The 17,921-nt window shown below is 43.2% G+C and overlaps 1 protein-coding gene across 3 annotated transcripts in view; it reads right to left on the bottom strand.

Moving 5' to 3' along the window:
• dmxl2 (Dmx-like 2) overlaps window positions 1–17,921 on the bottom strand; it is a 67,359-nt gene that overhangs the window by 36,166 nt on the left and 13,272 nt on the right. For all 3 annotated transcript variants that reach the window (XM_057327179.1, XM_057327182.1, XM_057327180.1), the window contains exons 4-22: window positions 14,086–14,164; window positions 13,822–13,972; window positions 13,259–13,325; window positions 12,292–12,464; window positions 12,030–12,207; window positions 11,061–11,235; window positions 10,791–10,985; window positions 10,444–10,706; window positions 9,535–10,240; window positions 9,216–9,337; window positions 9,038–9,127; window positions 8,014–8,119; window positions 7,760–7,879; window positions 7,423–7,653; window positions 5,463–7,139; window positions 3,254–3,364; window positions 3,020–3,189; window positions 1,030–1,127; window positions 779–944 (exon numbers count right to left, since the gene is read on the bottom strand). In XM_057327179.1, coding sequence (XP_057183162.1) covers window positions 779–944; window positions 1,030–1,127; window positions 3,020–3,189; window positions 3,254–3,364; window positions 5,463–7,139; window positions 7,423–7,653; window positions 7,760–7,879; window positions 8,014–8,119; window positions 9,038–9,127; window positions 9,216–9,337; window positions 9,535–10,240; window positions 10,444–10,706; window positions 10,791–10,985; window positions 11,061–11,235; window positions 12,030–12,207; window positions 12,292–12,464; window positions 13,259–13,325; window positions 13,822–13,972; window positions 14,086–14,164 — 4,878 coding nt within the window. The remainder of the gene's footprint in view (window positions 1–778; window positions 945–1,029; window positions 1,128–3,019; window positions 3,190–3,253; window positions 3,365–5,462; window positions 7,140–7,422; window positions 7,654–7,759; window positions 7,880–8,013; window positions 8,120–9,037; window positions 9,128–9,215; window positions 9,338–9,534; window positions 10,241–10,443; window positions 10,707–10,790; window positions 10,986–11,060; window positions 11,236–12,029; window positions 12,208–12,291; window positions 12,465–13,258; window positions 13,326–13,821; window positions 13,973–14,085; window positions 14,165–17,921) is intronic.

The following is a 17,921-nucleotide window of genomic DNA, read 5'->3' as shown; positions in this document are numbered from 1 at the left end:
CAGCTAAACCTGCGTTCAGGACAATGATGACTTGATGCATTATAACATTATACATTTTTTTGTAATAAAAAATGAATGATGTCTATAAAACAACATCTCAGACATGTAAGCAAACAACTTTCAAAGAGCTCACTAGAAGCACTCAATTGACCCTAAAGGTCATCCTTGTTAAAGACATATTATAATCGTCATAATCCACCATTATGACCTCAGTCAGTGAATCAGGTAATTGCTCTCCATTTAAAATAAAACTGCACATACAGTATCTGGCATACAGTACTCAGTATGAGTATTTCAGAGACGTGTGTCGTTTTTATTTTAATTTACTCAAATAAAAATGTTTGAAAACGTTACTGTTCACTGAAATTAAAGTCAAATATTGACTAAACATTATTGGGTAAACTTAACTAAATGAACATTTGAAATGTTACCTCAAAATATAATAATAATAATACAAATGAATTCATCTTATAATATAGCAACGTAATAAATAAACCAACAATTTGTAAAATGACAAAAACATATACCAAAATTGTTCAAACGTCAACTAAAATGAACACTGAAAAGAAAAGCTCATTTAAAACACGAATAAAACTAAAATCAAAAGTATATTAGCTCTGGTCAGAAGTGAAGTGCTGTTATCGGTGTGTTGGGACTGTCTGGAGTTTATCTGTCATGTTTAGACTGAACTGAAACACTCAGGGCTCACACACTCCTGACGTCACACTCAAACCAGCAGTAGACTCATCAACTTCCACACAAAAAAACCAGCAGAGACCTCGATGGCATCTTTCAGGGATCCCGCCAGCAGAAAGAAGGCGGCCGACTGCTCAAAGCGCTGTTTCCCCAGAAGAGAAAAGGCATTCTTCAGAGCCGCTTTCCTCCAGCGGTCCTCGCTGAAGTTATGACTGAAAAACTGAGTCATCTTCTCATCGTGCTGAGACCTACACACATCAGTCAAGACACGCTGAATAACATCACCCGTATGAGAACAGCACACAGTACATGTGTTGACAGAATAAACCATACCTGAACAAACCCCAGAGCACCGCTTTCTTCTTCATGGCCAGATAAAAGAGAGCTGCGTCCAGTGGATCATTATTCCTCTGAAACGCCACTTTAGCCACCTAACGCACACACACATAAGCATATTTATCAAAGACTATGATAATCATTCAGGGTAATGATAATATAAATGAATAATAAAGAACGATTCTTTTCTACAGGATAATGGCAGCCAAAAAACAGATACTTTACTATTGGAATCATTTACATTTACACAAAAGCTTAACCTTCATTTCATTTCTTGCACAATAAAATTGAAACTGAAACTGAACAGTAACCGCATTAAATGAAAGTAGAATTGTACCAAACTGATCAGAATTAAAGTCAACTGAACTGAAACACACACACATGAACGTGTAGTAAATGTGACTCAAACAGAATGAATGAAATAAATAAGAGATTCATAATGATGAGGTCACTAAACCACGCGACAGCACGACGACCTTACATCACACTGATCTATGTCTCATGTCTTTCATGTGTTATTCTGGAATGAGATGCACACTTTAACTGAAGAATGAGTCTACAGCGTCATCACACTAGTGATGGGAAGTATATCAGATATATAATAAGAAATAACTTATATTGTAGTTAGGGACAAGTTATGAGAAACAGTTATTTAATTATTTCCTGACAGCATTTCTGTAAAGTTATGTATTTATAATTCATTAACAATTTTGGGTCACTCAGGTATGCAATAAGGTTTACAGGTTGTTGTTTTTTACTAAAAAGTCTCATGTAGTTTGCAAAATATATAATAATAGGCTATTGAAATCATTTAAATGTGCAATTATGTAATAAGAGATCACTTGTGTAATATATGCATTAGACATAAACACTGACTTTACTAGTGTTGCTTATGTTTATATTTTGCCAGCACAGTTCTTATGCAAAATAGTTAGTTATTAAGATAAATTAAAAACACATGCAGAAATCCACAAGAAACATTTATGAATATACTGACAGAAAAAAGAACAGAACGGTACGTTTTAGAGAATATGTTTATTGCACATATCTTTTTATATTTCTTCCTATAATACAACATATAACACGTACATCATGCATTTGACTGATGATCCGGGAAGTGGTCACGTAACGTTAAAGACTCTGACTCGAAGACTCCGGTACAGGCTGCAGGTTTGCCTGCGGGAGCTACCATTTGACAAAAGAACAAAAGGGCTTGGACCGATGACTCGAGAGACAAACTAATCATTTCTCTTTCCGGTATAAGGACTCGGACCCGATGACTCGAGAGACGAACTTCATTACTGTTTCTGGTACAATGTTGCACATGCGCGGTCAACACAAAATGAACGAATCACTCGCTGAGACACTCGTTACTCCCGAGTCATTTTAAAGATTCGTTCAAAAAGAACGAATCGTTCATGAACGACCCATCACTACATCACACACACACACACACACACACGCACGCTTTGGTTGACTATCCCCGTGGGGACAGTCCATAGGCGTAATGTTTTTATACTGTACAAACTGTATATTCTATCCCCTATCCCTAACCTAACCCCTAAACCTAAAGATCATAGAGCACTTTTTGCATTTTTAGATTTGTAAAAAATATTGTTCTGTACAATGTATTAGCTTTTTTGCCCCTGGGGACCTCAATTTTGGTCCCCAACAGTGACACGAGTCCCCATGTGTTGGTGTGTATTCAGGTTTAGGTCCCCACCGGGATATACAAACATGAACACACACACACACACACACACGTGAAGTCTTCTGGATGTCTTGCAGAACACTGCCACACGAAGGCAGACGACAGTAAGTGCACAGAGAGCAGCTGGAGTCAGTGTTGCCAACGATTCAACTCAGTTTCAGTGTTGGCATATTTGGAGGGATTTCGTTTTCAAATTTATTCTGAAGAGTAATCAGATGGTGTTTTCAACGTTGGTCTTGTTTGTATTGCGTTGTGTTGAATGTGTGTGTGTCTCACCTTCTCCACAATGCGTCTCAGTGTGTTAATGTTCCTGATCCACCAGCCGACGCCCACCGCTCGCAGCTCGGACCACTGCGGATCTCCCCTCTGCATGGCAGGAATCATGTTCAACATCTCCTCCTCCGCCTCCGAGTGGAACGCCCACGCAAAGTGACACGTGGACACACCTGTAAGGTGTAAAACGGCATCACGTGTGTGTCCATGTGCATGTGTGTGTGTGGTGTATGTTACCTTGATGCAGCAGCTGTAGCCTGTAGAGGGGGGGCAGTGATGTCAACAGACAGGTGTGTAACCTCATGGCCAGCAGGTAACGTAACCCACACTCATCTAGAGAATCCCCACCTGCACAAACACACAAAACACGGTGAGCACAGCCACCTGTCTGACATCACACACACCATCACTTCCAGGTCCAAACTCTCCATCACATGGCATAGTCAAACAACAAACAATACTTATATACAGTACACACATAATACACACTGATGCAGACTGGATTTAAAAGATCATCTCAGACCACAGTGCACATCACCTGTTGAAGACATTTAACAGCACACAAATACCACACAATTCTCAAAGAAGTCTTATAAAGTTTTGAAAATATTCAAGGATTATTTTCATTTTGTTTAGCACAGCCACGGTCTTAAATTATATCGATCGTAACTTCACACAGATGGAATATCAGCTGCTCTGACCCAGAACATTTCTCATGGAGAACACGGCGTTACGTTTTACTGCTCAAGAGACTAGACAGATGTGAGCGACAGGTGACCGCAGACAACACCTGATGTACTCGCATGAGAGGGCACCCCCTCTTGACTCAGACATTGCTAATGGGCTAGCTGCGCGAGATGCCGCCGGTGACCTTTTGGGACGGCAAGGTCAGCAGACTAATTTCCGGTCGTATAACACTATCCAGTTGTTTTGGCTTAACGAAGTGCTCAGCAATGTAAAGAGAAGCTGATCGCTGATATATTACTTTCTTCTTTTTTATCTAACAAACCAAAAATTCTCCTTTTCCCATACAACCCTGTTGTGTTATACGACCGGAAATTAGTCTGCCGACCCTGGCGTCCCAAAAGCTCACCAGCGCCATCTTGTGCAACTAGCGATTTAACATCATTTTAGTATTGACTTTCTGCGTGTGAGCCATGAAGTGAATTGTATTTACATGGACAGGGACAAGCCTGTGCCATTTATTCAAAAAATAAAATACACGCCAACAAACTTTACTTAACGCACTGTTGTCTGTAATGGTGAAAAAACAATGCTTAAAACAACAATTGTATTTATTTTGTGTTAGGGAGGGGGCCTAGGGCACCAACAGAGCCTGTGCCGGCGCTGATGAAGACAGATATCTGAGAGACTGACACATGGATGTTAGTGCCTGTGTGTGCTCCAATGTGTGAAAGAGAAACATATATGTTGATTATACCATTTTCAGTTTTTAAATCATGCGTATAGCTTTCTGGCAGATTAGCCAAGCTTGCTCAGCCGATTAGGTGCAGCTTGAACGGATATCTATTAAAAATCAGCTTAAAAAGAAACCCGTTTTCACGTGTTTACATGCATAGTTTACATGGAAGTTTGAGACTTGCCGGGTTTCTCACGTGCAATGACGTCACCATCGATAGTCTGTTTAGTCATTAAAAATGCGGCGGGAAAACGGTCAGAAGCTGTATTTTCATATCTCCTCTCATGTCCGCAGTACCTGCATATGCAACAATGGTTTTTCATTTTGACATTTCTACATCAACTGCATGATTCCAGAGCCGACTTTTATGCGTTATTTTACAATTACAAAGACATGCGCACATAAACAAAACTGAGAGAAAACCGGTCAAGGCGTTTACATGCAGCGCGAAATCATTGTAATGGGCAAAAAACCACCTCTGACGAGCAGGTTTTGCTTACGCCGTTTATGAGCTTTCCCCGATAAAAGAAACATGACTTACACGTTATCAGCTTATTAAGCATAATCGGAGTAAGAATCTGTAATGTCAATCAATAGTGATACATCACATACTAAACTGTGTTCTATTTGCCTTATTACAGCTCCTCTACAGCTGTTCAATCGTGCCACGCTCAAAACCCACCTCCATCCCCAACTCCTCCCACATCTGACTGTCTATCAGGTCACTTTAATTTCTTCCTGTTATGCATCCTGAATTTGATTAATTTTCTCGCCTTGACAGGTACTGATCCTCTTCTGCTAAGAAACTGTAATATTATTATTGCTGCACTCCTGCTCTGTTCATGCGGATGGCATATGATCGCAAATGGCTTTTTTAGCAAGCATCTTTCTTCAGTATCGTGCAGATTGTGATTACTTTGACATGATATTCCAATCTGACTTGGTAAACCTGTTTTAAAACAATCATTATTTCATTTAGCGGCACACTTCAGCAGCTTTGGGTTTTGTGTGAGCCGGTAAACTCACCTGAGTACTGTTTACCTGTGGACCCCGCCACTTCAGCACTGGTGGTTGCAACAGTATCGGCGAGAGCCACAAGGAACATCTGCTCGAGACGCGTGAGACCCGGCAGACTGGAGTGCATGAGATGTGAAGACAGCACCTGCGCATGCTCGGGCCCGAAGTATGTGGGTCCGTACTGCGACAGGTTAATCACGCGAGACTTCTTCTCCGGTTTTTCTGTCGCAAAGCTCACAAAGTCATCGGTGGTGACGGTCTGAACCTGAAACAGATCTGTATACTGATCCTCCAACGGTTTCTGTTTCTCAAGCTCCGCCCCCTTTCCGGCTTTTCCCGCCTCCTCTCCAGACTTGTAGGAGTTGTCCTGGTCAGCGGACAGAAGGGCGTACAGCGGAAGCGGGGGGATGGAGTTGATTTCGGTGTAATCTCGTCCCCCGTCCCGCCCAGCAACGATGGTGTCTTTTGCCGTGCTGCCCGACACGCTGATGGTTCTAGAAAGGTGTCTCCTGGCACCCCCTTCACCTGACTCCACATCTCTCACCACAGCAATTTCGCCAGCGATGCATTTCACCAGGTGAGCCAGGATGGCCTTGGCGCGTTTGACCCGTCCCAGGTCCATCAGCTCCAGCAGCTGAGTGGGATGGTACTGTGGGAGGGTGGGTGACAACGAATGAGCCGCCTCAAACAAGCCACCATCCTGAATCACCGCCGGGGGACGCAACACATCCTCGATTCCGGCGCTACCCTCAAACACGCTCTTGGATCGCCCTCGACCCTCGTTCGACACAGAGACCGAACGACCTCCAACCGCATCTGGCGAGAACATTCCGTCATCCTCAGAGTTGTCTGGTTTCTCGTCCTGCCTCCACTGAGCGTAGACCTGCATCTCACAGTCCATGCTCACCACCAGGATGCCATCTCGTACCCAAGAAAGAGACACGGGAAGAGACGGAGTGCCGTCCACAGAGGAGACGAGGTGTACCGACCTCAGCAGCACCCAGCGAGAGCGAATGCCCTGCTTTATGCTGCCGCCCAGAGGCAGCGTGACCGCCATGCCGTCCTTGACCCCGGTCTGCTCGGTGACCACCCCCGAGATGCGTCCGTACATGAGGATATTAGATCCGACCCCTACCGTCAGGATGTGCGACCCATCCTCCTTCGACAGCCAGTCCAGATGCACAAAGTGTTTGATATTTGGGCTGTCTTTGCTTACAAACAGATCTGACTTGGTGTACACGACCAAGTTGCTGTCAACGCTGACACGTGGGTCCAGCATTTTGGCAGGTTTGCTGAAATCGTCAAGGTGAATGGTCTGTTCCAGGACCCACTCGGACCCACCTGTCGACTCGCACTCGTAGATCGACACGAGCATGGAAAAGTCCTGACACGCCCCTCCTTCGTTTCCAGACGACATCTGTTTGAACGATATGGCGAGTCTGCCTGTGTAGGAACAGCTGACCGCTACGGGTCGGCCGGCGACGGACACAGAGCTATCGTTGTCTTCTTCCTCTTTCAACAAACTCCAGGGCTGCCAGCGATATGAACGCGTTTCCTCGTGGTTCGGTGCTGACGGATCCACTTCCACCCCACAGTGCCAGAATCTGACACGCCCGTCAGAACAGGTGGTCACGATCAGGTATGGCGCCAAACACACCGGGTAGATGGACGAGGAGCTCAGATGACCTTTGAAAACACACACAAACACGCACAGCTTTTATCAAACAGCACAACAGTACACGCAATGTTTCATTGGCAATAAAGACAATAACCAAAAACTGTCACCCCCTCATGTTAAGGTCACATGACCAGACAAATATCTCTCACTCATCTCTAGAACATCAAAGAGCACTGGGATTTCAGCCAGCAATATATAAACACAAACACTAACTCGTGTTATGTTCCTTTAATATCAGGTTGTTTATTAACACTCCAAGCTGACATAAGTAACACGCGTATGAAGTCATACCAGCAGAGGGCGTGGCTCTGATAAGCTCCACCCCCAGGGGCAGGTCTAACCGCTGACTGTAGACCAGTTTCGAGGTCAGGATGAGTTTGCTGGCAGACTGCAGGTTGGCAGAAGATGAGGAGCGGGGCAGTGCACTATGACCTGGACTGATGTCAGGAGACGAGTCAGCGTTCATCTGACTCACAGGAACCGTCAGCTGGCTCTGGAAGACGTTGTCACTCACCGGCTCATCTGCAGTGGACAGCAATTATCATAATTTTACATTTCATTAAAGAATTGCGTTCAGATCACACACAATCCAACAGATTATGAGATGTGCCATCATCTTGATCCTCACCCACACAAGCCTGCACAGAGCGCAGATGAAGATGCCACATCTGTAACACCGAGTTACCACTCGCATCCTTCTCTATCACCACCAGAAAGAACTTCTCTGAGAAGGGAGGAGGCTCATACTCTACAACACAACACAAAACAAGAAAATCAAAACTTCTCCCAGAATGGAGGAGGCTGATACTCTACAATCAAACCTAACATATAAACCAGACTTCATGTGTTTAACATTCAAGAGAGTTAAGAAGTTTCTGTAACCTTCTGCAGAGGGGAAAGTGTTGAAGTCGGGAATGTGTTCGTGTGGTTTATATCCCAGAATAAAATCCTCCTGGAACACGTGAAGAAGCTGTGTGTTTGACCCACACTGCGGAAATAAGCACACAACATTCGTATTTTAAAAATGTTAGTTGGTACGAAAGAAATGTCCACCTGCTCCATGCCACGTGTAAATACCGCACGTAATGTTCTGTATTCTTTAGACAAACTGATTATGTATCATAATGATATTTCACGAGTTCTTTTGCCCTGTCTTTTATTGTTTTTTACTTTTTAACTTTGGGTAAAACGCAGAGCTCGTCACTGTCCTTTTTGACGCAGTCATCCAATCACAGTGGAGAAGAGGCAGGACAAACACTACATTGACCAACCATCATACACACCAATGGAGAAGTTAATATTAATAGTTACTGCATTTTCATATTCAATAATATTCTTTAAAATAAGAAACTAGTAACAAGTAGGCTAACTGTTGCGGATATTCTAAATCACAGAAACCAACGCATCTCCGGAATAACGTGCAGTGCCTCCAAAGCGTTCTCCAGCACCACCAGCTGGTCGGTTTTCAGAAGAGCAGCAGGTATTATTATTTCAGCAGGCTAAAAACGCTTTGGTGGACACAGTTTAACTGATTCATTGATTGGTAAGCATATAGTCTATTATTCTCTTATGCATTCATGCAATATGATGATGCCAAACCAGAGAATGAAGTCCAGAGGATTCCGACATTCTACTCCGTCATTTGCGTAGTTGTAATTCGTAGGCGGGGATTATGCTAATTGTGAATGTTTACAAGTGATTGGAATTCATTAACATACACACATTTCACTATCAAATCTGACGTTTACGAAGTATTTGTGAATCCGGAGGAAAGTTTTTGGGAAGTCTGTTTTACATGCAAATTACTCGGAATTTACTCATATATTTAGGAATGTTTCATGAATGAGGCCCAATGTGTGTTTTGAGGAGATGCACACAGACAGAGATTGAGAGGTGTAGGTGTGACCTGGTTGGTGATGATGTCCAGCTCTATGATGCAGCCAGGTCGGGCGGTGGACTGCTGACTGACGATATTGAACACTTCACCCACCAGTTTCTACAAGAAACCAGACATCAACACACATGAGACATTTCATCATGCTGAAACATTTCATTACAGTTCAGTGTTTTTCAGAACATCTTACAGAAGTCTCTGGATCTGAGAGCTCATCCAACAGTTTACGGGCGTCCACCACGGCCTGATACAGACGCAGATTCTTACCGTCAGACGCCACGAAGCATGCGCTTGCCGAGTTACAGTACGTTCCTGATAGAGAAACACACAAACATTTATTCATAGTTAACAGTCCACTGCTATAATACCAGTATATCAGAGGCAGTGATAGATCCATATACTGGATCAACAGAGATTAGAAATGGGTTCATTTATCATCAACCATGGCTTGAATAAATGTGACTTTAGTTTCACTAATCTGTATGTCTCTCACATGACGTTCAACTGACCGAGCACTGAGCTGGGGATGAGAGTTGGCAGCCAGGCCACGTTGGAGAAGGCGGATGTGTGGAGCGAGTTTATGCGTGCCAGTTCAGACACACCCCCCGTGCAGGACAGCGGCCCGATGTGATCAACCCTCCACAGGATCAGCTCGCTGTAGATGGCGTTCGGGTCATGGAATGTGCGCGTGGCGGCGTTTCGCAGCTGTTTAGGCGGGAAGCCTCTCATTGGCCGGGCAGGCTGCAGAGCCACACCCTCATTCTGATCGCCGTCCGTGCTTTCAGGCCCAGAGAGCGGAGTCAACAGCGCGTTGTGATGCGATGAAGTCAGCAACAAGGGAAGCACGGTGTGACAAGCCAAATCGTTGAGGTGGAAACGGTGTCCGCAGTACCGGAACTTGTGCGAGACCGTGAGCACGTTGGAAAAAGCGGACTTCTCGGCAAACGTGACGGCCCACTGGTTGAGCGATCCATCCACGTGTTTGGACACCATCATGACGGCAGGGCCGATGACAGCGGCGAGAGAATGTCCGAGAGCAGCGAGGCCAGCGGACACCGACGCGCTCTGAGGAACACGCCGCTCGCTTCTCTTCTCCTCCAGAGCAGCGCAGCTCTCTCGCTCCGTGAACGTGCACGCGTACATCATGATGTTCTTACTCAGAGAGTTGGCATCACCTGTGGGGAATGCCACCGGGATACGAGAGGAGAACGATACCTGAAAAACAACATCAAATAGCCTTGTTACAAATGCGAGTGGCTTGTCGCAACATTTTAGGGTAACTACAACAGTTATTACTCCGTAACTAATATATGTCACTCGATATTTCACATCATTTGACCTGCTGTGTTTTGTGCAGTATACAGAAAGTAAGGTTTGCGTTCTCAAAGCATCGTCTGACCGTTTGGCTCGAGTCCTACCTGAACCTGTCTGAAGATGCCGGGGATGAACTCATCCAGATACTTGACATGCCAGACGAGGAAGGATCCGTCGTTGGGGTGAATGGTGAAGAGCATGTCGGGACTCTTGTTCCACTCCAGGATGAGAGCCTCCAGCTTACGATCCAGCAGGACGGAGGGCAGAGGAACACTGCTGCTGGAACCGGGAGACGAGGCTTTAGTACTGCCCTCCTGATCGCCCTCCTCGTGCTCCGATGAGCCTTTTTCAGACATCTCATCCAGATCTAACACAGAGCACATCACATCGTATTAAACACGGTACACCGTCAGTCAGATTGCAGCACACATAACACGTAAAGTGTCCATACCAAAGTCAAACTTGGCGCTGGCGTCCTGCTCGAAGTCGTCTGCGCTCTGTTCCAGGTGCTGCTCGGAAAGTTTGCGCAGTTGTTGCATGAACAGGTCCATGGAGGTGGTGAAGCTCAGATCTTTATTATTCAACCAGTGAACCACAAACCCGTCCTCAGAGAAGAGTCCGGATCCAGCCAGGGCTGCTGGGATATCTGATTACAGAGAGAACCGTCACCACGCTATCTGTGCGTGCGTGCGCACACGTGTGTGTGTCTGTGTGTACGCACCTGTGTTTGGGTTGATGCTGGCTGAGATGTGGAAGTGGCAGAGGGCGTTGGCGAGGTGTGAGATGTGCCGGTGGGTTTCGTGAGACCCCAGCTGACTCGGCAGAAGCTCGGTGTGGGCGACCAGGGCGGATGATCTCCTCCGGCCCCTGCGCAGATGCTTGAGGTGATGGATTGACTGAACACAGACGCAAACCGTCATCACTTACACTCCAGAATTCATTAACAACTACAGTGTAAAACTTTCTGCCACTTCATAAAAACAGGCAGGACATATTCCATGACTCCTCCCCATTTTAAAATAGCCAATAGCATTTGGTTAACCTCAGAAGCAGAAAGATCTTAAAAATCAGTATTGGCTGATGTGACAGACTTTAATTTTTGAATATTTATATCTTCTACAGTATATATGAATGTTGTCAATGTTTTGAAGCGCAATTGTTTAATGTAGCATATTCACACTAAAAGCCACAAAACATGAGTTTTGATCGAGCGGCAACCTTCCGTTCTCTCTCATGAAGCCAACACGGAAGTGACTTAAACTGCAATTTATTGACTGGCCGCTAGAGACTGGCTCCAAAACAGAGCAGAATCTCATTGAGCCCCATGTTAAAATGCCCAACTTTATTGCAGAAAAAACATCCTGGTACAAAAAAAGATTTGGTCTATATGGCTCATTTTGGCCTTCATGACAACTGTGAGGAGGTGAATTTTTTTATAATTCCTCCATTTAAATTATATTAAGCCTTAAAATTACGCATTAAGGGCGTGGCCACTTGAGTGACAGTTGTTTTCACCAACCAGGCACCTCTGCTCCACCTAAGTCCCGCCTTTTTCGATTATAAGGGAATGTCTTTAGGCTTCAGAACTCATCTTCACAAACCTACGGGTGACGTCACGGACACCACGTCCATGTCTTAAACAGTGTATGGTTTTAATGTTACGGGGACACCTCTCTCGTGTGTTGCTGACCTCCAGAGCATGCTGTATCTTGTCTTTCTGAGCGAAGTTTGGCAGCGATGAACTGAAGCTGGTGCTGTTCTCTGAGATCTGTCCTCCCAGCAGACTGTCCTCAGGGAGAAGAGTCTCGCTCCACACTCGACAGATACCGTCTGCACACGACGTCAACAACACGTTACACACCGAGCCCCTGGAACACACACGCGCAAAGATCAGAGACGAGACTCATGACATGTCATGACGTCATGAGAGAAATCATCAGCGTCTGACGCACCTGGGCATGTATTTACTGGTCTTCCTCCAGGAGAAACCTGTGACCGTCCGTGGATGAGCCAGATACACGAATGAGAAATGAACCGCCGAAGCTTTTTTATCAGACACGTCTGGCATCACCACAGCTGACTTCCAGGATGTGGTCGGGTACCACACCTTCAGCAGACAGTCATCCTTAGAGACAGACAGAGAAGTGGTATTTTCACACTTGCAGAAATGTGTAAATCGTGCTCTTTCCTTGATCAAAAGGAAAAAAAACTGACAAAAAAAACTGAAGTAAGGAAGTCACATACATCTGTGATGACATCCAAGCAAATGATCATTTTAATTTCTGGGTGAAATATTCCTTTAAGACCAGCGAGTTATGAACTTAAATTAGAGTTGAATTTAAAGGGACACTTCACCGAAAAATTAAAATTCTGCCATCATTTACTCACCTTTGAGTTGTTCCAAATCTGTATAGATGTCTTTGTTCTGATGAACACAGAGAAAGATATTTGGAATAATGCTTGTAACAAGACAGATTTTGCCCCCTATTGACTCCCATAGCAGGAAAAAACAACGTTAGTCAAAAGTGCCCCAGAACGGTTTGCTGTCCTACATTCTTCAAAATGTCGTCTTTTGTGCTCAACAGACCAAAAAAGATGATAAAGGGATTTTTTACCTACTATGTTGAGATCTGTGTGGTTATAAGCATTCTTCCAAATATCTTGCTCTGTGTTCATCAGAACAAAGACATTTATACAGATTTGGAACATCTCGAAGGTGAGTAAATGATGACAGAATTTTCATTTTTGGGTGAACTATCCCTTTAAGTCATCTGACTGCTTATCAGCCGTTTAAAAAACAATGGAGTTTTGCTTGTTATTGCTAATGTTGTGTATTACGTTCAGCTTCATGTAAGAAATCATGCTGGGACAGTGCAGCGATATACAACACTCCAGTATGTCTCTGTGTGGTGTCGATACCTTCCCAGACGTGGCAAAGTATTCTCCATCAGGAGACCATTTAGTGATGTGTACAGCAGCAGCCGTCCTGAGACCAAACACACACACACACACACACACACACACACACACACACACACACACACACACACACACACACACACACAACGTCAGTCTGCGAGATTCATGAAAAAACACAAAGTGACTGTAGATAAAGAATATCAGTCATGAGAGATCTCTGGCTCTGTTCATCTGAATCACCTCGATACTAATACACATTGACTGGTAAACATGGCCACCCAGAGGATGATGTTATTCTAGCTTTAAGACTGGGCTAAAACACATCTCTTCCACCTGACCCATTAAGACAGACTTCTATTTCTTTTCTACTTTTGCTTTCCTAAAAAGACAATGTTGGTACTTAGCTTCGTATACTGAGACAAGTTTAATTGCAAAACGAATGGTTTCCTGAACACACTCCCATCTACCGTTGAATGAAAAGATAGTTTGACGTCCATATGAAGGTAAAGCAGATGAATGGTTTAATATGTGTGCTGTAGAGCGTACGAGAAGAGTGAACTGACTTGCACTGCCAGACACATTTCCAGTCATTGAGGATGAGTTCATGAGCTCTGTCATCACTCAGCTGACCGTCCTCCTCCTCCTCGATCAGAACATCAGTGTTCGGTGGAGCCCATAACTGCAGACGCTCGGTGGCCGCCAGTATACGATTACCTGACACACACACACAGATACTTATGTGCTCTGTGACATTACAATATTCAAATCATACCAATAAAAAAGGTGTTCCCTTCATCCATCTGTGGAGGGGGATATTTCACACAAACCTTGGGGGTCCCAGGCCAGATTGTAGGTTATAGCACTGAGGAAGAACTGTCCGGTCTTCTGCCACTGGTAATTCAGATGCTTTAAAACAAAACAGACACTTAAAGTCACCATTAAAACAAAACGGACTATTCTTATTTTTCAGGCAGTCATACAGTGTTTATTTTGTGCAGGTCGTTATTTTTTTCATTCAGGGGCCCTTAAAACACATACTGTAGGTATGTGAATCATAATGTATGATTCTTTGTCTTTTTTAAAACATTATGAATGTATAGGTCTTCCCTTAGTAAAACCATGGTTAACTTTCAAAAGGGTTTACTTGAAGAGCAAAGTTATTTATAATTAATTATTAATTTTGTAATAGTTATTTGGTATATTTATTCAATATTGCTACTGTATAACAAATCCACTTACAATTACAAGTCTTCAGAAAGAAAGATTTTACGCTAACTTTTTTTAAACAGATGGCTTAAAGATCTCCGTAATGATACAAATAAGAAACAAACCACCCCGATTTACTCTCACCTATAACAGTTTAGATAACCTGAATGTATGACATGTTGTTATTCTGTTACCTCAAAACGAGTGCAACTTCGTTGTTTATGCTGATATTACGGTAAATACGGTGATATGGGCCGCATACTCTTTCATTGACCCATATTACCACAATGACAGAAATAAGAGCGCACATGAATTGTTCCCAGTGAAAATGCGAGCGGTAAAGAGCACCGCTGATTTAAACTGCTTCAGTTAAGGTGTGGATCATAATCAGAACAATGTAGCCCAATCCTGACAAAAAGACAATCATAAGAGCCGTTTTGTTGTTATGTTGTATTTCATTTACGTTGGCTTGTTATTTAGGCGGAGTGAGAGCGTGAGATAGAGCCTGAGAGCTTGTGAGTTGGCAAACCTTATAACACAGTCAATGAGTCTGTAATGGATATACAGTAGTATATATATATATATATATATATATACTGTATATTGTACTTTCAGCACTATCCAGCTTGTGTGATTTAACCATAGACTGTATAGATTTAACCTCCCAAAATATAGCCTATGCAGACTACTCATTAAATCATGTGAAATAGACCAGTTCGTTCCAGAGATGATAAATGACATTAATCATACTTTTTTTTACATAGTATGCATTATGTGAACGCTTGGCTGAAAGTGTAAATTCTGTTACTCATTTCCAGAAAAAACTGAGCATATTTTTCTTTCATTCCTGGACAAAGTGCAACAATTGTGGTTAAATGAGTAAAATGTGTTAGAAAAATTCATATGGAAACTGTGAAAAAGGAGGTCAAAAGTTTTTTTTATTACATTTGTTAACTAAGAATTTTATTCCCAAACATATTTTTTTCAATCACCCCATTTAAAGCATTTAAGAATTATTTGGGACAATATTCAAAAACGTTGTCAAAAGCAAATAATAAAAAGCTGGAATTTCATCAGACTTATTCGATAATATCAATTATATTTCTTGTTTTGTATTTATTAATATGAATGGATTGAAAATTGTAAAACAATTCTTTCTTTTTTGACTCTTATGTTGTTTGGTTTGTATTATCTTTTATAATCTTTCCTTGTCTTAGCCCTTCTTAAAACTGATGATTTTGAATGTAAATTGTATACTAATGTTTTTGTTATACTTTAACTTTTAAAAATTAAAAGCACTTTTTATCGCAGATAAAATTGATGCAATTGAATTGCCACTGCTTTTACGTGAAGGTAGTTATGAGGAGAATATATTTCACATAGGTGTGTTTTTTACACATATAAATCACAAAAAAATACAAACTACTGGACTTATTAATGGAACACTTAAGAAAAAAGATATCACAGCTGACATTCTCGTCCAATGAGCATTTAAGCTGTGTCGTCAGCCAGTCCTTTCCCATCGTGCTTTTCATCAACGCAGTCAGGGGGAAGCAATTGCGCTCGCATGTGGATTTCGGCCAGGCCACCTCGCCATCGCGAGACTTTTTTGGCAGACGTAACTTGGACACATTTCTAACCGGCATGCATCTTGCGCTGATCACCGCCGGTAATCGATTCTGCGCAGAATTTGGCCATCTCGAACAAGCTATTTTTTCCTCATTAAAGAAGCCATTACACTCAGGTATGCTGAGAAATGGCTGTTTAGCTTAAAATGTCACTTCTGTTTAGGGATGTCCCGATCACACTTTTTGTGCCCCCGATCCGATCCGAGTCATTTTATTGAGTATCTGCCGATCCGAGTCCTGATCCGATAGGTGCACACTCCAGGTATATTAAGGTTATTAAAATATTACTATTTAACAGTTCAGCATACTATAAACGATAGCCTAACATATTGTGACAGAACATAATGACAGAATTAGAAGGATAGAAGGATTAGATTAAACATTAAAATGGCCCTCTTAATCAATGAAGTATAGTTTAAATGCTTTTATCCCTGTCGAAAAAACAAGCATATGCTAGGTATGTTTCGATGCTGGTTTGCGCTGGTCCTTAGCTGGTTTAAGCTGGTCAAACCAGCATCAAAACATACCTAACCCAGCATATGCAGGTTTTTTCAACAGGGATTGCAGCTGGACTGGAGTTTGTCCTCATGAGACAGAACAACAGAGCTTCATTCAACACTGCCTCAAAACTAAAACACTCAATACTGCAAGTTCACTCTGAGGTATTGACATATATATCTTTGAACTTTCACTTTGAAAGAAAGGGGAAACAGCATCTCTGTCGTGTAAGCGGACAGCCGCTAATGCTCCTCATCTGTGTCATTAGGTTTGTTGTAAAGCTCCGGTAGAGCGCTGCATGAAGGAAGAAATCAGACGCTTCTCTATCACAGCGTCATGGAGCTGAGGGAAATCGCTGTAATCCGTCCACTTTTTTGAGGGTTTGGTTTTAAATTGTTATTATTGAACGAAGCTCCGTTGCTAACGCCTTGCTGAATGCTCGCGCTGCATACATTACAAGCGGCAGATTTCCACACTGCAGACACAGCTGTCACAGCTCGCGCTCTCCTTTACCAAACTTTTGTGATGGCAGAGGTGATCGGAAATGATCGGGCCAAATATAGCCGAGCCCGATCAGGTTAAAGATCTTTGCGATCGGCTCGGAACATCCCTTCATCTGTTATTGTCCAACCTGTTGCGTTGTGTCCACCTTGTTTTCCTGTCCAGCCTGTTCACCGTGTAGTTTATTCATATAAATTAAATTATACCATGGTCTGTTTGAATACTGGAGTCTGATTGGCTGGAATGTGTGCATTAAAACAGCTTAATGCACGGGAAGTTTGATCAACATTTGAAATGACCTGACGATCAAAAATGACACAGTACACATCAATAACAGCTTTAACTTTTAAATGACCATGGTATAAGCAGGATAATCCACGGCTAGCTTCGCGTCGGGTGGTTCTTGGCCTCCACATCGTGCATTAACATCCTTTAATGCACAGCTAGCAGTGGATCATCCCCTACTCAACATATATTATACGTGTTTTTCTTGTTACTTGCAAGGAATGAACTGGCAAAATAAGGTCACTTAAAAATCCGCTCCGCCCGGTTTGTTACCATAATTGCCAATGCTTAGTGATGGATGGAATGCCTATACTTCACCCTAAGGGGGGAAGTGGGGGGGAAGTAGAGAGGCTAAGATAGCGCACTAGACTCGCCTGGAGAGGGAGAAGGCGCTTTCGCAGGCGTACGCCCAGCCCAGTTGCCGACCTCACACGACGGAAGCGTGTAAGACAGGGGCTGCCACTGGTTCCACGCGGAGGTTATAAAACCTTGCTAAGGTAGTGGGCGTAGCCCAACCCACAGCACTACATATGTCTGCCAGAGAG

Source organism: Triplophysa rosa, unplaced genomic scaffold, assembly GCF_024868665.1.
Source record: "Triplophysa rosa unplaced genomic scaffold, Trosa_1v2 scaffold181_ERROPOS110053, whole genome shotgun sequence".
Classification (NCBI taxonomy): domain Eukaryota; kingdom Metazoa; phylum Chordata; class Actinopteri; order Cypriniformes; family Nemacheilidae; genus Triplophysa; species Triplophysa rosa.
The sequence above is the reverse complement of the archived record's forward strand: the minus strand, read 5'-3'. Positions and strand labels throughout refer to the sequence as shown.